This window comes from Excalfactoria chinensis, chromosome 4, assembly GCF_039878825.1.
Source record: "Excalfactoria chinensis isolate bCotChi1 chromosome 4, bCotChi1.hap2, whole genome shotgun sequence".
NCBI lineage: Eukaryota > Metazoa > Chordata > Aves > Galliformes > Phasianidae > Excalfactoria > Excalfactoria chinensis.
Window position 1 is genome coordinate 51777784 of NC_092828.1, and position 21105 is coordinate 51798888.

At 38.8% G+C, this 21105-nt stretch overlaps 1 protein-coding gene across 4 annotated transcripts in view; it reads right to left on the reverse strand.

The window, feature by feature from the left end:
* SMARCAD1 (SNF2 related chromatin remodeling ATPase with DExD box 1) overlaps nucleotides 1–20610 on the reverse strand; it is a 37267-nt gene extending 16657 nt beyond the window's left edge. For 3 of the 4 annotated variants that reach the window (XM_072336172.1, XM_072336174.1, XM_072336175.1), the window contains exons 1-9: nucleotides 20472–20610; nucleotides 20070–20273; nucleotides 13255–13429; nucleotides 11134–11299; nucleotides 9035–9098; nucleotides 5572–5660; nucleotides 3909–3998; nucleotides 3210–3294; nucleotides 1366–1757 (exon numbers count right to left, since the gene is read on the reverse strand). In XM_072336172.1, coding sequence (XP_072192273.1) covers nucleotides 1366–1757; nucleotides 3210–3294; nucleotides 3909–3998; nucleotides 5572–5660; nucleotides 9035–9098; nucleotides 11134–11299; nucleotides 13255–13429; nucleotides 20070–20247 — 1239 coding nt within the window. In that variant the 5' untranslated portion in view covers nucleotides 20248–20273; nucleotides 20472–20610. The remainder of the gene's footprint in view (nucleotides 1–1365; nucleotides 1758–3209; nucleotides 3295–3908; nucleotides 3999–5571; nucleotides 5661–9034; nucleotides 9099–11133; nucleotides 11300–13254; nucleotides 13430–20069; nucleotides 20274–20471) is intronic. The other variant, XM_072336173.1, reaches the window with a different exon arrangement.
* Nucleotides 20611–21105: the final 495 nt, after the last annotated feature.

The following is a 21105-nucleotide window of genomic DNA, read 5'->3' on the forward strand; positions in this document are numbered from 1 at the left end:
GCTGACAGCAGCAACCTTTAGGAAAGAAAGATTTTGAACACGAACAGGCCCATACAGTTTTTCTGTTAAATATTTTACACAGAGGAAAAGAGAACAGCCCTGTAGCAAATATTTCTGCAGAGAATTAAGCTCAGGCAAAACCCAACAAGTTTAGAAAGGAATTGCCATATGACAGATGTTCTGTAAGAAGCCAAAGGCTTGAGGCAAAACGGATTTCTTTTGCAGAATATCTGTACCTCTCCTTTTTTTTCCCCCCCCCAAAGATCCTTCTCTTATCTCCCCCTTTTGCAACACAACGTACAAACATGATTTTGTTTTCTTAAAAGTTTCTTGATCAACCCATACCGTTTTGTGGTAAGACACTTCACGCATCAAATAATCTGCTATTGTTTTAGGAATATTGATGAAATCATATTCTGCTCTTACAAAAATACAAGCACATCTTGTGTATGTCGAAAAGGGTAGTTTCAGAACACTTACTGATGAAAAAAAAAAAACCACACCAGTTACTCTTTAAGAAGGCCTACACAGAGTTATTGCCTTAAAATCCAAAGCACTAATAACTTAAGACAGTCTGCTGTAAAACACTCCAGATTTTTTATTTAAACATTGCTTCTCTCTGGTCTGATGTCTTGCAGTTAATTGAAATGCCTGAAAGTTGAAGGCAGCAAGCAACCCATGGGAAACATTTCATAGTAACATCCCAGTGAGAATAGATTATCTACTTACCAAGTGCTACTGCTTTCCCTTCTGTTGTGGATTGTGGCTTATCCTTCTGATGCTTTACCTTATTAATCAAAACACAGCAGTTTCCTCCACTAAAAAAAAATGGCTGCACTGCTTAGCCAGCAAAACCATGCTAGAAACTAAGCTGCAGTAGAATAATAATAATAAAAAAAAAAAAAAGAGCAAAAGAGAGACGACAACTGATTCTTGTACGAGACTGAAAATAATCATGCTGGTATCTTAAGTAATGGAGCTACCCTTGAAGAGGCTGCAGTAAAGGTTCTGCCACATTCTTGTCTTCTTCATGGGTTTTCAGCTAAAGCAGCTCAGAACAGGCTAGTAAACACCTCCTTCCTAAATGAAAGCTCTAATTTCTTCTTCTGCAGTGAAATCAACCAAGTTTCTATGCGAAAAAGTGAGTGGCAGTAATGTCAGCCAATCAGCTTGAGTTTTTCAGCAAAATCACCCCTTAATTCATTCAAAATTAGGTCATATGACACTGTTTGAAATGCTATTGGCTTACAAAGAACATAGCATTTTAGCCTAATCAGGCTAAGGCCACCCATCTATGCCTCTCTAGACCGAAGACACCTTGACTCTAGGCATGCTGGGGATGTTAAAACAAGAATGCAGACTTACCAGAGCTTCCCAACTATTAAAGGGCCGGAGCGCTATTATCTTCTGAACCTTTTTCTCAGAACACTGGGGAATCATAGTGAGTTCACTTGGGGAAGCATCTTGCAGGAAGCTAAGGATTTTACTTTTGTAAACACTCTCCACCACTTCATCACCACTGCCATAGTCCTCATCTAGAGAGCTACCGCCATCTTCAGCAGCTGAATCGTCCTCTGAGTCTTGTACTTCTGTTTTAGTGCTCCAAACATTTGCTTTGGCTTTATGCTTTTTCCTAAAGCAGCTCTGCTCTTTCCCAGAAAACTTCCGTTTCTGCTGCACTTTCTTCTTATCACTTCTGCTATTTGCAGAGACTTCAGTCCAGTCAGAAACTTCACTTTGGGAAGGAAATTCCATGCCTACAGATGTGATATAGAGAAGGCAACAAGTCAATACATATTGGTTAAGGGCAAATAAAAACTCCATGTTCTTCAAAAATAAAATTTCGTATTAAAATATTAAAACTGTGTTTCATATCAACACACAACGCCTCAACAACAGGTCTCACTAAGAGAAGAAAAAAAAGCCGTAAATACCATTCCAGCCTGTTTGAAACATGAGCAATATCAACTATGATTAGGTGAACACTTAATTTTTATACTGCTCAAATTACCTTAGGATACAAATGAGCAACAAGATGTTGTATGTGTGAACTGCAGAAGCTTAGAGGTAAGAGCAGCCTTCGAAATGTTTAAGAGCTCTGGTAACACTGCTGGACTGAGACACTGGTCCCCACTCTGCCCAACAGCCAATAAATGAGTTCTGCTAATTTAAGTAATCAAACCTACTTTCATACACAGAAGTATAAATTCCATTTTATTGCTTCTCAGTACAGCATTAAAGATGGGATAAGAAAAAAAGCCACAGAACTGTTAAAAAAAAATGGAAGAACAACGTACTGTCAACTACAACAATTCCACTATCTTGAACTAAGAAATAAATTATTTAGCTGTAAGCAAACCAGTCATTTTCAGAAGGATTTGTATGCTGTAGGCTTCCCTCCCTCTTTGCAAGTCACACACATTGCTTTCTCTTCTGCCCAATGCCAGCTTGCTCTTGGGTCACTCCAAACCCCAGGCTTTTCCTTCTGAATATTGAGTAAGAAAGCAACCAACTTTATGCATGCTAATAGCTCTCTTTCCTCTTGAAAGATATAAGAATGGAATCCTAACCCCAAGAATACTGAAGGAGCTGATATAGCAAAACATGCATTTCTGACAGTTGTGTAACACCAAAAAGTTATGAACTCAATGAATAGAGTTTAAGGTCTTACACTCGGATCTTCCTGGGGTTATAGACTTTGCTCCCTACCACAATGAATGAACTGGTATGTATACGTCCATTGCTTAATTTAGGGCATGCTTTTAGTACACATATCTTTTACACTACAGCATATTTTAAAAGGATGCAAGTATTGGCAATTACTGATTAACAAATTATCCAAGTTAGAAGAAAAAGCAAACAAGCAGGATGGGAACAAGTGGCAGCTTTAATACATTTCAGAATATATTTTATGATATAGGTGATATGATATAGGTGATTGCAAATTCTTAAGTAAATCTGCAATAGCAAAGATACTAATCTCTACATTTATAGAGAAAAAGGTTAAAAAAAAGAAGATACTGAAAAGTAGAGAAATATCCAGTTTCCTTCTTTTACCTCTCCTCTCCTCCCCAGAGTACTATTTTCAAGTATTAATTCAAGTTGCATGATGTAGTGCAGCCAGGGTCATTACTGCTGGACATTAGAAAAGAGTTATACTGCGTGTTTGCTTTATCTTGGGATAAAATGGATTATAAATCTCTCTTTACCATTATTGTCCTCTGCAAAAACTCTCAGCGCCTCTTGTGCTTCATGAAGCACCCAGTTATGTTCCCGAAGTACATCTCTCAGGTCCTATAAAATAAGAAATTTTGCTTTATGATAAGGTAAGCAGACAGTGGATTTCTATATACAGTGACACCGAGGCACTAACGCTTTTAACTGCAGAAGGCAAATGATCCCCCCCCCCTGCCCATAGGCGTGAGGATTCAAAAAAGAAATCAAAAGTAGAAAGCCTTTTGGTTTATTTTTATGCCCTCAGTTCATACAGACCTGCACTCCACTATTTGAAAGGCTAGGAACATACAAACAAGCTTTGCTTCCAAAAATGTCAAGTACAGCATTAAAAGGCTACAGTTACCTTTGTATACTAAATTAACGCACAGCACACAGAGTAAGAGTGAGGGAAGACCTAACGTACATTTTATCATAGGTTAAACTCCCTTATGCTAGGCTTGCCAACAGGACCAAAATACTAAGACAAAAAGTACTATATAGCCTTGATTACTTCCAGCTGCTCTTACTTCAGGGCAAAATACATTCCAAAAGCGGGAACAGTAAAGACCTCCCTACCCCAGGCTCCATCTGAGAGCGCAGCTGGTGTAAGGATTGTGTCATTTGGACTTGAAGAACAGATACAGTGTTCTTCAGGTGTCAAAATCTGATTTGCCATCAGGAGACAAACTCACCTCCTTATCCATGCCAGGGAATGTGTTTTGCAGCTTCTCTACAAGCATCTCTTGCTTCTCCCATTGTATTTCAGGCTTTGACCCATCCAGCTATGTAAAAAAAACAAACACAACAACAAAAAAACAGAAAAATCAAACCAAAACAATATTGCTTACCTTTAACAAGCCACTCTAAATGACAAAAGCATTTAAGGCAAATCCAAGTAGTGGGAATGGTTTCTCATATATAAACAATACTCAGGGCTAAAACTTTCAAGAGTGTAGAAAGTCTTTGGTCATGACAGACTGGCATTTTTTATTTGGTTATCACGTACCACGAGAAGCTGCATACCACAACATAAATAATTTAGAAGCACCTAGCTTGTATTTCTTTAAAATGCAAATTATAGCTAGCAGTGATTCTGCATAATACGTAAGGCAGAAGGTAGTAGTGTTAACATTCAAGAGGTACACAGTTAGTAAACTATCTTAACTGACTGTTGTATTTAACCTACCAGAAGCAATAGATGCATCAATTGAGTGTTTATGTGAAGATCTATATGTAAAAACCAATGTACAAAAACTGTGTACCAGAACCATCAAGTCACATAAAAACTTCACAATATATTTTCAGTTCTCTCAGCTACTCTAACAGCTACTATAAATTGGAAAAAAAAAAAAAAGGAGGCTGCTTAAGAACAAGTGCCAAAGCTTCTACATGCCACAAGCTGTTCTGTTATGTACTCAACACAAGGAATTATGCAAGTGTCTTCCATGAATGCAAAGTGTTTACCAATCCACATACCTACAGCAGAGATGCCATCATATCTGATACATATTTACCTAGCTGAATTATGCTATTTACTGGAAGAGTACAAACCAGATCACCCAAAATTACTCCAGGTGGCAGAGGACACGGTTCCTACTCTCACTGAACCTACAGGATCATTAACAGTAGAGCTATGGTCAGCACAAAAATTGGAGCTCCCTGTTTGGCTCTGATGGAAGACAAAATTTAGTCACATTTCAATGCAGAGACAATTATTTGTTCTCCTTATAGCCTCTGGTCCCTGCTGTAAAATCCCCATTCTCAAATATTTTCCCATGTTTTCCAACAATGCATCAGTGGTCTATACACACTGGAGGTGTGTAATACCAAACCAGGTGCACCAGGATCATCTACACAGTTCCTATTTACAAGCACAGGTCAAAGTAACCATTCCTTTTAACATAACCAATTCATTCTTTTTTGTAAGCGGTCATTCTTTCCCAACCAAAAAGATTCTATGATTCTATCGCTCCTATAACACATGGTAACAGTAACACCAGATGTTGAACAACACATATTTGAGGAAAAACAAAGAATGATCTGATGAGGCAAGTTGCCTTATAGTTTTAAACTCCCACTGATGATCACGAGAACTGAACTGCACATACTGCTACTTGTCATCAAGTTCTACCACAGAATCAATAGCAATGCACATACACTAAGGATTACAACAAGTAACTTTCAGCATTGCCAAAATGCCAAAAAGAACGAAGCAGAAAACTCATCCAGAAGACAAGATTGAATTTGATAGAATTTTCTGATAACACATAGCAACTTCGTGGTACAACTGTCAGAGAGCCAAGTTAGGCAGCCCCACTTACTGCATCATGCTCAAACAGAAAAAACAATACTTACATAATCAGCTTTTGGCTTTTTTGTCATATGCTTATCACTCTCTTCGCCATTTATGTGAGAATCATTTAGTCTCCATTTATGAGAGGCAGCTTTAAAAAGGAAGTAGAAAAAAAAAATGGAAATTACTTTCATTACAAGTATTGCTTTCAACCACTTTCACATGTAAGTAGGATCATTCCAACAACTACTGTAGTAGCTACTTGTTAATGGCACATTTTTACTAGTTTTCTGTAATAGGTTTTTAATACAGTCCATACGTATATAGAAATTCCAAGCAAAGCAACTACTAAAAATGTTTTTATTTACACATTTATGTATCCTCACGTTTTCTGCAGTACTTTAGCAGTTAAACAAGCAGCTTAGTCTTATGTGAAAGAACAGGCTTTGTTTTTTTGTGTTTGCTTTTTTTCTTTTAATTGCCAAGCATGTTACTCAGGAGTTGAATAAAGATGCACTGCTGTCTTTTAAACAGGAGTAGTTTTCACAACAAAAGATAATCCTATTTAAGCTGTATGTTTTTGGAAAGTTAGTACTTAACCAAGGCTAAAATCCAACCGTGAGTTAGAACATTTACATCATTCACCATCTGGAAGTGCTGACTGATTTTTGGCTCAGATATTCACCAGAAAGGTTATTATCAAGCAGTTTTCAAAATTAAAGCCCTTGAAAGAAAACTATGCGTAGTAAGACAGAGATAACTAATTATCAATGAACATTAAATAACCTATGAATAGCTTATATGAGTCAGAACTTTCTGAATACATTTGGGCCTGGGTGATTATCAGATTTTCATCTCAGCTTTAAGATCTGTCCAGTCAGGTACATTTTCAGTTGCCACTGTGCACAGTTCATGAAGTTAAAAAACATGGTATCTCTGTTTCTCCGCATTAGCTTTGGTTAAAGCAACAACTGTTACTGGATGAATGCTCTCTTTTTACTATAGCCCAAAATATTTTAAATATTCCTAGTTGATGATCTGATTTATTACTGGCAGTCAATCTTCTTGGAAGACTTCCAACAGAGCTCTGATGTCTTACATCAGCATCTGCAGCAAACAAGCAGAGCTGATCTCACAGGCACACAAAGCACATTTGCTTTCAAATCTTTAAGACTGTCTGGAAGATCAAAACAGTTTTACTTTGTTTTTCACAACTATCTACTTATTGTACAAACCCTTTTTTGTGTGAAAATACTTTCATGTAAGTTTTCTAATAGACTCATCCACTCTCTCTGATAAGAAAGAGAAGACACAGTATATAAACTAAAAAACTTAACGTTTCTCAAGGAAACAGAAGCAAACCATCAGCAGTAACTAAATCTCCAGTAAACGAAATGCCTAGCAAGATCAAGGCATCTACTAGTGATATTTTCCAAAGCATGTGTTCTGTGGATCAATATAGACATATAGAAAATGCACAGCTCAGAAAAAATCTTGCAAACACATTGATAAAGATAGCTCTCCTTCAGTGTTCAGAGAACAATGCATTTCCCTTCTCAGTCCAAGACATTCATTTAAACAATCTAGCCAGGAAAATTAAAAAACACTTGCAGCTTAATACTCAAATGTATCTTAGCCTTGTCTTCATATCAAGGCTAGGGGCAGCCAGGTTGCTGTTAGATAAAGCACTAAAAATGTAAGCAATATAACTCTTTAAGATCAACTACAACTGTATTCAAAGTGGTTAGTTGCAGACACAAACATGCAATCCTCTCAGTCTTAAAAACACACAGACTCCACATCAGAATATTTCTAAGATCATCCTCTTTTGAAGTAATTGGTCTTTGGAGGAAAAATAAATAAATAAAACTGATAAAGAGCAATTTTAGTTTCAATTGAACCACAGTGGAGGATCTGAACAACCATGATCTCAGGAATCCATCAACATAAAATTACACAGAAATCATTCTTTGGACTTCCAAATGTAGCCACATCTACAACTGAAAAATAATTTCCTGAAGAGATTCACTTTGCAAGCCAGACATACATAACTATTGCTCCTCCTTAGCCTAAGGAAGAATAAAACTTAGAGGATGAAGAAGTCCTGTGACGTCTAGACGTGAATCTTCCTCAGAATGGAATCAGAGTTCATGGGGCCTAGACTTCATCTTGTCCCTCACTTCTCACCAAGTCAACACTTTGTAGCAACTAAAACATATCATAAATCGACATGGATAAGCAGATGTTCAATAGTGTCTCCACTTTAAAAAAAAAAAAACCAAAACAACAAAAAAGGTATCCAAAATGAGATGATTTATACCATCACTTTCAGGCATGCTCAATCTTAACTAAATATTTTTTTATATAACAGCTGCGATTGAAGAGAATTTTGTTGCCAAGATTCTTCTGTGGGCCTTCACATTGAAAGCATGTGAAGCAGCACACAGACTAACACAAAAATGTTGGACTAGATGATTCTTGTGGGTCCCTTCCAACCTCTGGGTACTCCTATGATGCAAAATGGCCAGAAGGGAGAGCCTGGATACCAGAAATTGAAGTGCAATTTATTTACCATAAATCTTAGGAATGATTACAAATATCTGAAGATGAAAATATGACAAGTACAAGAGGGAGAACCATATCATTTATATTATAAATCAAAAATCATTTATATTATAAATGAAGTACAACTGTGTTCTCCTCATCACATGAGCTTCCTAGAGAGAATTTCCAAATCCACAGGGTACTTCATGAAAAGACACATGAAACACGTAAGGCAAAAATCAAGAGTGATTAGAAATAGCTCTGGACTTAAGTGATATCAAAGAGAGAAACCCAAAGCCTGAAGTGATGACACTGACACATTTACACATCTTGGGGTTATTTGATAACATCAAGAGGCTGCATGGATTCAGATGCAAAAAAAAAAGAATTCTCTAAGCAAGCTGAAGGCTCAAAACATAGTTAAGGGGATGTTCTGCCACAGGATTTGTCTAGCAGTTAAGACCCATAGTTCTTACTCAAGATTACAAGTAGAGAATTCGCTCTGATAACAATGACAGAGCTGGGCACAAGGAAGATTTGACATAAGTAAGAAATACCTACTTACTACAGTGTAATTCTTCATACCAGATTTCTCACATACAACATTTAGAACTACTGTCACTAGCCTATTACTGTCCACCTCAACTTCTAAGTAAAGAAGGAAGCAGTCAGTAACAACAAAAATCATTAAAGACACCAATCTTCAACCAGCAATCCTGATTTACACAGGAAAAAAAAAACCCAAACTCTTCTGTTTCATCTTTGGATTTTGCTATGTACCGACTTCTTGTGTTTCCCACTGCAAAGTCTATGCTAATACAATAAACAAGTAGAATAACTTTTAATGTATGTTTTACCACTTTTCAAATACTTCGGCCTGCACTCCCCTCAAGTTTACTTGGCAACTTAATTTCTGATTTGGCTGTTGTTTCTAAAGCATTCCCCCTCCCCTTCCTTTAAAAAAAAAACAAACAAACATACCTTCATCATCGAACTTCAAACAAGCAGCTATCGCTTCATCCATTGAGCGCGTTGATTTTACCAACTGAAAAAAAAATCAGCTGCTACGTGGGAAGATTTAACCCATTTCAACAAATGATAACAATTATAAACAAGCAGGACCAAAATACACTTGGATAAATAAAAAACAAAAAAACATATACAAAAACACACATCAAAAAGACGTGTATTGAAAAATCCAAAACCAACACTTACAAGTTACTAAATGATATATATTGAATATAACCATATCAGCTATACTAGAAATATCTTATTTAAGCTGTTTTCCAGTAGGTTTTTAAACCTCATTTATTACTGCTCCCCCTGCCACCCTTCCTATTTCACAAATATGCCATGCAGGTTGACTTGAACTGCTTTTTCCAAAATCCCCTCATTGTTACTATTACAAAGTCCAATGATCCAAAACCAGATTAACCGAGAAGATGAACAGCTTAAGTCAATAAGTTTGTATATGCTGTTACGTCATTATAGGTTGACTTTCTGAGATTATGCGCATGAAATTTAAATCATGCCTTCAAAAGGTTATCATCCTTGCAACTCTAAATTCTTCCTCCATCCACCTGTAATTTCAGAATAGATTTTTGTTCTTTAACAAATTAATTGAATCTTGAGACTTATAAGTGCTGCTTTTTGCAAGTTTTTGCAAGTGTCACAACTCCAACAGAAGCAAATGGTTACAAATACACAGAAACCCTATGTATAAGGAAACCTGATTCCCATTTACCTTTGTAAACAATGCCTTATAATTTTAATACAATTGCCCTTATGAAAGGTTTAGAGTAGGTACTGCCTACAGTTTTTCTTTAACAACATTCACCAATCACATAGGGTTTGTCAGGACAAGCTGACCCAGATACTTCATGAACAATAGATTAGCCTACTATTCCATCTTCCCTCAAGTATGTTGTAGTTACAGGGAAAAAAGCTTGCACAGCCATAATGTACTACAAATTTATCTTGATACTACGAGTTATCTTACACCCCCCCGAGAATAAATAACAGCAGCACTACAAACCAGTACGTAGTTAGAACCACCCCTAAAGTTACTCTTCACTGAAGCCACAAAACTGCGTCAGACACATCATACAAGTGTCATTTCTATTTAGTTTCTAAGCTACAATGAATCATGATCACCCTGTGCTTTAAATACATCCTACGTGGTAATTCAAACACTGTAAGCTCTGGATATTTGTAGCCTAATTTCTCCAAAAGCAAAAACTAAATAAAACCTAAAGTAGTATTTGCAATCCCTTATTTCTTCCTCAGGCCATAACTTAAAGCTTGATCCACTAAGAAAAAAAACAAAACCCAAAAAATAATGAAATTTCTGTATTTTTAAAGTGTCATTTCAACGAGGAAACTCGACAGATTAATTTAAACACATTTGGCTTTGAAAACTAAAGTTACTGGAAAAAATATCAGCCCTAAGAGGTAACATTCCTGAAGATACATTTTACTGTACTGAAGATAATTTTACTGTAGTAAGTTATAGTAACATAATGATAAATTTGTGATGTATGTTAGAGAATAGCCAAGAGTATTTCAGCTTTATATGGCAGCATAATCATTAGAAATAACTATAATTTCAAACATACTCTTTTTACCACGCTTTCATACATTGAGTATTAAAGTTGAAGAAAGCGAGAGGGAAGTGTTTCAATTACTGAAGATGGCAACAATAACTTCCTTAATTCTGCATTCAACCAGTCAACTGCATTCCAAACGTTATCAGCAGCTATCAATCAAGATAGTTATAAGTAAGGTTGAACGTCAAGACAAAACAGAGACATTCACTATACCCTAGAATTCAGTGTTGAAGAGATTAATGTGTTCGGGTTTTTTTTTGTTAACAATATCTTTACAGATACATACATGCACCTGAACAACAAAAAAAACTGAAATAAACTTCCATGGTTGTATTTCCCCTAAAACAAATACTACTTTCATGTACACTTTTGATAATAAGAATCAAGGCTCTTCTCTATTGCTGTGCCCAAAGGATATGAATACCGCCTACAAAATAGTTATCAATATAAATAAAAAGAACAAAGAATTATTACTTGTAACAAATCCTGGTCACTCCTCTGAGGAAAAAGTTCCTTCAGTGTTTGTAGCTTTGCATTTCTGATGTCTTCTTCAGTATCTTCCTGCAAGTCCCCATTGTTCGCGTAAGCTGCCTGCTGTAGCTGAAACACAGGCTGGTCATCCTCTGATGACTCTTCTGAGCTATGATGTATGAGGGGCATGGAAAGTATTAAAATTGTTGTTTCTTTCATTTACACTTCCAGAGTGCCATTGTAAAAGCAAACTAACAGCATCACATGAGCTGAAATTAATGTTACTAAAGGTTAGCTTATTCTAAAATATATATTATTTTTAAAAGTTGTCACCCAGTAAGCACATAAAACATCTTTTTTTGCTGTATCTTTCTTTAGTGGATGCAACAGGCAAACTGCATTACAATTTTGCAAATAACAGTAATATACTACTTATACACTTATGTCACTGAAAAGCTACTACAGTAAAAATGCTCGTAATAAAGAATAATTCAAATCCCTATTCAAACCACCAATCAGCCCAGCCATAAGCTTCAAAGGTCAAATCAGCATACCCTTAAACTCCCAGAAAAATGGCACATTGAAATTTGTTAGCATATTTCAGATATTCTTGCCTTGAAAGTTCCCTTATAAACTGCATATAAAAAAGAATATCAATTGAAATTGACTTAGTAAAATTAATGATCCCATCTCTCCTAATCAGGGATTAATATCTAGATACTTGTCAACAAAGGAGTGCACACATTATCTTTTCTATATTCGCATTCTTCACAAGCATAAAGAAATGCTCAAATAACCACTAAAAGAATATGACTCTGATCCACATAGTCTTGTGTTAGAGTTCTGTGTTTTCAACAAAGCCCAAATAGCTAATTCCCACCACGGTCTTAAGTCCAGCCTATTAGCACAATGCCACTAGTGAGATAGCTCAGTGGATTCAGTATATATTGATTAGCACAAGAGACAATGAGCTGTGATGAACCCCACATCAGGCTGCTATGATTTAACCCTGCAGGCAATTAAACACCTCACAGCCTTTGAGCACACAGCCTTTCACTCACTCCCTTCAACCTCTCACCCCCCTGATGGGATAGGGGAATTGAAATTTGTTAGTTGATATAAAAACTATTTACTAAGACAGAAAAGAAAGAGAAAAATAATATACAGAATCACCTACCAACTGATGCTTAGACAGACCCTAAGCAGCAGCTGCCCTCAAAGCCAATTCCCCGGGCCTTTTTTTTTTGGTTTGTTTGTTTGTTTTTTTCCCATGATGCCATAATGGGATGGAATATCCCTTTGGCCAATTTAGGCCAGCTGTCCTGTCTCCTCCCAGCTCTTTGTGCCCCCTCAGTCCCTCTCATTGGCAGGGCAGTAGAAGAAGATGAAAAACTGAAACACCCTTGACTCTGTGCCACACTGCTTAGAAACAACAAAAACATTCCAATGTTATCAATGTATTTTTTCTCCCAAAGCCAAAACATAGCATTGTAGCAGACACTATGAAGAAAATCACCTCTGTCCCAGATAAAACCAGAACACAGACCAATCCCACCGGGAGATGCTTTGGTGACTGCCTTACTCTCCATGTAATCATACTACAGTGTGGAAATAGCAAGTTGCAAGCTGGATCGTGCACAGCTTCTTAGATTCTGCTCCACATCAAGCAAAACTTATTGCACTGCTTCCTAAATTATCTGACCCCAGAAGCAGTGTTAACTCCATTTGCACAGCACTGCACACAAGTCAAGTTCAAAAATTCTTACACTTTGTGCTGAAGCAATGTTCACCTTCCCACTCCACTGTAGTTCCACTAAAACAAACAACTAAAGCTTCAATATATTTTAAAAGAAAAAGCTAGTACTTGTAAGGGTAAGCTTTTGAGTGCCACTAAAGCAATAGAAAGATGTGCAAGTGTTGTTCCATATCATGGAATTCCTTGCTCATAAACCATGTTTTCAGAGAAGTCACTTAGAAGTTGGATTCTTCTTACCTGGAAATCCAGGAAAGTTTAGATAGGAGAGGGTAAATCACAAACCAGAACCTAGCATATTATTTTGAATTCAATATTACAATTGAGAACATTGCATCAACTTGTATAAACATTACTAGCTCAAACCTTACATTAAAATCACATCTTTCCTCGGAGCCTTGTTTTCTTTTGAAGCACTGACTTTTCTTGGTACTTCATCATCACTGTCTGAAGACACATCTAGGAAATGTACCCCTCTTTGATGCTTGAAATAAGACATCTCCCTCGTCCTCTCAGCTTCCGGAGTTTCTGGGATGCTGGAGTAGCCTGTAGCCATTTCAATGGGAAAAAAGATGGGAGAAAATGACTTAGAATTTGAAATATTTATATATACTATATATATATGTTATATATATATATACTTGAAGTATCAGATAATTATGATATCTTCTTTATACACAACAAGCAGAACTTGCATCCCCATGCATGGAGAACTTCTATAAGTGGTATTCTTTAAATCAGTGACTTACCTGATTAAAAGTGCATCAGCATCAGCAACTTTATTTCTAGCAAATACAGGTTTGTAAACTGTAAACCATAAAGATTAAAAGGGTTTTCAGTATTTCAGGCTAGTAACTATTTCATTTTTTGTTTCTTTTTGGCAAAACAATCAGCAAAATCTTCTGAGTTACTTCCAAGCTAAGCAGGACATGGATAGAGACATACCAGTGTTTCTGATGGCTGATTTATGTCTGTCACAGTTTTTCAGAAAGGGAACGCCAGTATTAGGTGGAAGAAGATCAAGAAGCTACTCTGGGGAGCTTAACAGATAAATCTTCACCAGTCATTTCTACAAATGCTCCAGATGATTCTTAACAAGGGAAGGAGGGATGCTTTGTGTACTTTCACGATACAAAGAATTTCCACAAGGAGTTACTGCAATTACATCTCACAAACCATACAGTTTCCCATGAAGCCTACCAAACAGAGCCACTATCCCTCCATTAGTCTGTATTGACTTTTCACTTCTGAATACGACAACCACAAGCAGCCAATCTACCCATGTAATCCCTGATTAAGTAATGAGTAATGCATGATAAAGTCTCATTGTCAACTACACCTAAAGCCAATTCCATGCATGTATCTTGATGGGGAAAACATGACCACAAAGGGAAAAGACACAAAATATGATATACAGAAATAGTTCTTGAACCTGAAGCGAAAAGAGGATCAGACACTGTAAACAAAAATAAAAAAGTATGCAAATCATTATATTTTGCACTGTTGCCCTCCTTCAGCATATTACCAGACACATCTGATCCTACATCTCTTGCAATGTTAAACCCACACTACACAACTGCCACCTCTTAAGTGTGCTATTTCACGACAGTAACTGAAGTATTGGAAGCATCTGCAGAAACTGTGAGCCAAAAACTGTAGCCTGACCCAATGCAATAGTCCCACATATTCTAGAAGTCATTTCTCTCTCCTACTTTATCTACAGCCCATGCTGAAGAGAACTACTGAACACAATGTAGTTGGTAAACTGAAGTGTTTTATTTAAGAGCAGACAAATGATGAACCCTGGAGGTACATGACTGAAGAAAGGATGAAGAATGTATGGAGAACATGACAGCTGCAGAGAGCATTTGCTGTCCAAAAGTAAACTAAAAGTAGAAAATATACTTGAAATAACTCACTGTGGCAGCAATTGATGGAAACAGAGATAAATTCCAAAAGCACAACCAAAGGAATTTGCTAGTGTCTCCTATTCCAATTTGCTAGAAACTAGACATTACTAGGTGATACGGGATTTCAAAAGGGAGAGGTACCCAATAAATTAAAAAATATGGTATCGTAGTGCACAGCTGAAAAAGTAAATAATTTAAATATTGAGTGTATTAGCACTAATTAAACAGAAGACATCTTAACTCAAACTTTAACATCCAAAGAAAATGTAAGTAAGTGTTCAACAATAGCTTAAAAACAAGTAAATTGTTACAGTCAATCTTCAGAAGATCTTAGCTACGCATAGCTGTCATGGGTTAACCTAAAATCTACCTGCACCCATGATAGGGGGCGGTCAGCCCACAGGCCGCTGGCCCAGAAAAGAAAAGGGAAAAAGGGAAAAGGAAAATAAATACAGCGGCAACGATCTAAGGAGGCACACTTATTTACTAAATACTATATCGGAATACAGAATAACACAATATAATACAATATAATTGGAATTAAGGCTAACGAATCAAGTAAAATAAGAGAGAGTGAGTCCCGAAACCGAGAGGCCTACTGTAACTCTAGGCGAAACGGCTGGAACACTCCCACACGGCTCTCCCCCTGGCTGGCAGGATCCAAGAGAGCGAGTCCAGCACTGAAGTGAGATTATATAGACCATGTCATATGACTGATCGCGGTGTTCCCTGGGACATTCAGTCTTCTTTTGTGAGCAGCAGATTTATCAAAATTATCTATTCTTAACATGATGTTATGATGTGGAATACTGATAGCAAAATTACAACATTGCAAAACCATGACATTCCACCCCTTATTCTACATCATTACATTATGCTCATCCTCAAACTGATCCCTCCTCCTTTCCCCACCTTTGGCTCCCCTCCAAACATATCACAGAAGGTTTCATAAATTCCTAAATAAGCTTTTATCCCTATGCCCAAAAAAGCCTCATGCCTCCTAAGACCATCAGGATGATGCTCCCAAGAGCCTCTCTACTAATGGTGACAGGAATCATAGTCAACCCATGGGACTGACAGCTCTCCTATGACAGCCTTGGGAGTAGCTGGGACAGGCTGAGGTGCTGGGGCTCTCCCACCCACCTCTGTGCACCCATCTCTGTGGAGATGAGCCTTTCACTCCATGATAGAATGTAAGAAACTCCATTTATTCAGTCAGTACAGAACTAGTAGGAACTCTCCACTGCTAACAGTTTCTGATTTACAGGATAGAATACAAAAAACAACAATGCACAGCATAATAGGTATATTTTATTATGAATGATGACAGACAATAATGTACTTTGAACTGGCATGGCAGATGGGTGGAAAAAATAATATTCATTTCCTACTACAGAGAAACCTGAATTCAGAATAAGAAAATAGACCAAATCAATTACACAAGGTAAGGCAAGGAGACAGCTAGAGAACTCGTGGGAGGGCTGAATTCCAATGATACAACTGTCAGTTAAAGCCCTTGTATAAACGCATTTTATATCCTCAACATGTAAATACAGTGTCATGTGCACACTTTTCTCTCTAGCACACCAAACTGTTCTTAAAATTCACATCCCTATGAGCCAAACATCAGTGTTTTTTTCTTAGCTGCCAAATCTGGAAACAGAGAGCTGAAAATAAAAGCTCAGCTCAGTTACCACAGAGTAATCTCAGTTCCCAGAGCTGATCTGCCAGCAGAGACCAGAATTCAGTTGCTAGCCAAGGGCAGAAGTGAACTACAGGTAATCAAATTCATTCCTTTATGAAAATAAATAAATAAATAGAAATCTCGATTTTAAGCAAATTACCATGAAAACCTCAACTTTTTCTATCACTTTCAGATGAGGTAGAAGAATACTGTAATGGTTTTCAAGATAGTCAAGTGACTTAGAAAAGCACCATCAATCTGCCTGTGGACAGGAATGCCTTACAGAAGGACCTGGACAGGCTGGATTGCCAGGCTGAGGCCAGTGGGATCAAGTTCAACAGCATCAAGTGTCGAGTCATGCACTCTGGCCAAAATAACCCCAGACAACACTACTGGCCTAGGGAAGAACAGCTGGAAAACTATGTGGAAGAAATAGGCCTGAGGCAGTTGGTCAGCACTTGGCTGAACACAAGCCAGCAGTGTGCCCATGCAGTCAAGGCCAACGGCATTCTGGCATGCATCAGAAATAGCACAGCCAGCAGGACCAGCCACACCTCCAGACACTGGAAAAGGCATCCTCCCTCTCAGAAAAGCACTACCTTCTTCCTCCATCTATTCCACTGAACAGAATCCCCTAGCAGGAGAAATGTGAGGGGGAAAAAAAACCCACAATAACAGTCACATATGGAATAAGAAGAGTGTTTCTAATGTATTTAGAGCAAATTATAACCCTGTATAGCAGTAATCATTTAAACAGTTATTGCCACAGCATGTAATTATCGGAGGCAGAATTCCCTGATTGCAGATGATTAAAGGGGACTTTTAAGAAATGCCTGTAATCACAGGATCACTGTTTGCCCGTAAGGTCAGAAATAAGAAAACACTGAAGTAACCCTACACAAGAGGGAGGAAAAAAACACAACAGTACTTTGAGGCTTACCACATTTAATACCACTGCACAACAAACTACTTGTCAAATGGGATGTAACGTCTACTCCATTTCAGAAAGCAGTATCAAAGGCTTGATGCTCAAATGTACAAGGTAATCGATATTTTTGTTTCAAATAAAAGTCTATTTTTTAATTCGAATCCTAAATAGTAGTAATAAGTCTGAGGTGCTTCTTAAAGAGATCATTTTTAAATGGTCATTGTATCTTTCCAGGAAGCCTTGGAAAAGTTCATTAGGTACTGAAGGCATTACGATATTCTGTCAACTGCAACATTATAAAAGACATGACATCCCCTGGCCACAGAGGAAATGATAACTGATGAGAATACCAGGCAGAAACATTCCCAGCGCAAGCAACAATGTGAACACCAGAATCTCAGAGTTCAATCATTTGCATTTTACACCTGAATTATACAAGAAGGTTATAAACAACAACGGTCAATCATCAAAAATGGCTTAATTTAATCTACAACTTTTATTTCCATTCAGTGTTGAAGTTCTATAAGCACACTTTCGGAACACAAATCTTATGCTGAAATTCTTGATTGTAACTCTTCTAATCGTGTAGTTCAACCACAGTTCTGCTCCATTTCCACAACTGGAACAATCTCACCATTTCAGTACACCAGGCTATTTACATAATTAAAAATGGCTAATTGAAAATTAAGATGACAGCTTCACCATATAATAAAATCAAACACGTGCATTATTTACTTAGTAATACCAATTTCTACAGAGAAGTTCAATAAAATATTCCAATGCATTTCCCCAGCTTTTTAGAGAGACACCTCTCTGATGCAATCCAGTAGCTGCCTCTCAGTGGTCGATGGCTCTACCATCGTTTCTCAGTGAAGTGATGCTCAGAACCAATTACTTCCAACTTGGCTGCAAAGTGGCTGCAGCCCACATAACTTTCAAAACATACAAGCATATAGAGAAGAAGAACTAAGAAAGACTTTTCCCTTTATTCTAGCTCCATATGTCAATATTTTGCAAATCCAATGTGTTGGTCTTCAGAAGAAATACAGGTAATCATTATCTCTGTATGATTTACTGAGCAATTACAGCGCATTGTTTTTAGCTACCTTGATGAAAATAGCTTCTTGTACAAAGCAACTCAATTCTTTTGCTTACATTTTTAGCAGAAGAGAGAATACACAGTGCCAGAAACAGGTCATTTTTTCATCTTTTCCACAGTAATGCAGATATAAATAACAGGTACCTATTTTAATTAATTCCAAGAAAGAAAAATTCTGCCTTCTTAACATCGTTTAGGAAACAAGGAGAATATTCCTTCCCTTCCACTCCATCCATCCTTTGTCCTACCTATGCAGTAACTAACAAGTCAAGGCTTTCATCCCCTTATTTAGAAACATGAAGCCTTCATTGATATTGAAAACACTAAAGCTGTATATCATAATTCACAGAAAAATGAATATCTACCTACCACAGCATTGTTGGGAGGACCTGTAAAAGAAAAAGGAACTCCTCCCTTACAAGAAAAGTCCTCTTATCATATAGATAAGACACTGCAATAAACAGTCTTACAAGGGTAAGCTGCATGCGGAACAAATGATGTTTAACAACACCAACGGATATTACTGCTCCCTCATTACCTAAAGCCATAATCAAAGCCTGTCTGATCTCTCCAATGACACTTCTATCTTGACACCTGTATCGGAAGTTATACAGAATAAGAACATCCAAGGTGTATAAAACAATCAGCAACAAACACTTCTTGTTCTTCCATTCCCACACTCTCAAAAGCAGAAAAGCTATCAGTGTAATAAAGAAGGAAAGACTTCATGAATGATTATGCAGTTGAGAGCCACTACAGCAGCATACTGGTATCAACTGATGAATCCAAACACAACTCCAATACATCAGCCAAATAAAGTAATCAACTTCTATATAGGCAAGGTGTGTTTTTCAGATTTTCATTAAAAACATAATCTATTACCAGAAAATGGGACAAACATTGCTGTAAAACTATCAACACTATCAGTTCCTGATAACAAGCAACAGGCATCTCTGCGAAACCAGGCCAAGCTGAAAGACAAAAGCAAGAACAAACACCTGGCTTCAGCTTTATCTGTCATACCCCACACTGCATTCATAGAATCATAGAACGGCCTGGATTGAAAAGGACCACAATGATCATATAGTTTCAACCCCCCTGCTGTGTGCGGGGTCACCAACCACCTGAGCAGGCTGCCCAGAGCCACATCCAGCCTGGCCTTGAATGCCTCCAAAGATGGGGCATTCACATCCTCTGTGGGCAACCTGTTCCAGTTCATCTCAGACTGCAGTGAAAAAGTTACCTCTATATAAGATTGCATTTATAGTAAAGCCTTTTAAAGCCTTACTTAGTTTAAGATGAGCATCAATAAGCAGGAATGCTTTGTGTATATTAAGCACAGCCTGCTTACTGAATTAAAATCATTTCGTCTCTGGTTGCACAGATTCAAGCAGAACAAGCACTGTACGAATGCTTTTGTGAAAACTGTTGTGAAATACGTATGTACAGGGAAGGACCATTATAAAACAATCAACAACAACAAAAACCAGCACAGGAAGGGCAGAGTGCTTTACTTCCAGCGATGCAGCACTCACACTGCACTGCACGGACAACACCTGACTCACCTGCTGCCTCCGAAGCAGGGCTGCCCGGCCTGCTGCTCCCTGCAGCGCTGTTCCCACAGCCGCCAGCAGCAGGGCTGCCTTCCTCTTGGGCCTGGGCTGCAGCAGCAGGCCGCCCATCCTGCTCCACGCTCGCCCTCCTCTTCTCGTAGCGGAAGCGGTCCAGGTTGAACAGACTCATCGCGTCAGCCCGGCGTCCCTCACCGCCTGCGGGGAAAAGCGGGATGCGCTCAGTCGATCCCCCGGGGCGAGACTGGAGGAGGGCCGCGCTCCCGCGGGGACGCGCAAACAACGCGGGGCGGCCCCAGCCCCTTTACGCTCCCACACACACACACACACGTACGCACCCCCCGCTCGGCTCGCCCGCGCCGGCCGCCCCCCCCCCCCCCTTCCTCCCTCGCGCACCTGCCGCTCATCAGGACCCGCACGGAGCCAAGAAGCAGCGGGGCGGCGCAGCGCACACACCGAGCAGCAGCAGGTAGCACCGACCCGGAGCCTACCGAAACACGGCCAGGCGCGGCGCTCCCTTGTGACGTCACCTCCCGCCGCCCAACAGCGCGCCCAAGCAGCGGACGCGTGCGCTTTGCTCCGCGGGGGTGGGGCCCCTCTGGTTTCGCGCGCGCGCCACGTGCGGGGCGGCCCCACGCATGCACCGGGAGCCCGGTCCTGTTTGAATGTGACCTTCGTGTCACAGCGTGCGCGGGCAGCTTGCTGTTGGAGGATGGAGTTAGTTAGCATTGCAATGAGCGTTGCTGGGGCTGAAATGCTGCCCTTAAGTCGTTCGCATACTGAATGCTGAGATGTTCCAGCACTTAAAGCAGCCGCTTGTAAAATAAAGTGCTTTGAGGCCAGACAGAAGAAATAAACAGGAAAGAAGCGACTTACCGACACGGTGGTGCTGCAGCAGGGTGCACACATACAGCTCCCCCGCTGCTTGTTGCACTGCACTGCTTCACAGGATGCAGCAGGGCGCCCGCTGCGAGCTGACTGCCAGACATGCTGCAGCCTGAAAGCTGGTCGGGAGCCAGGTGCTTCCAGA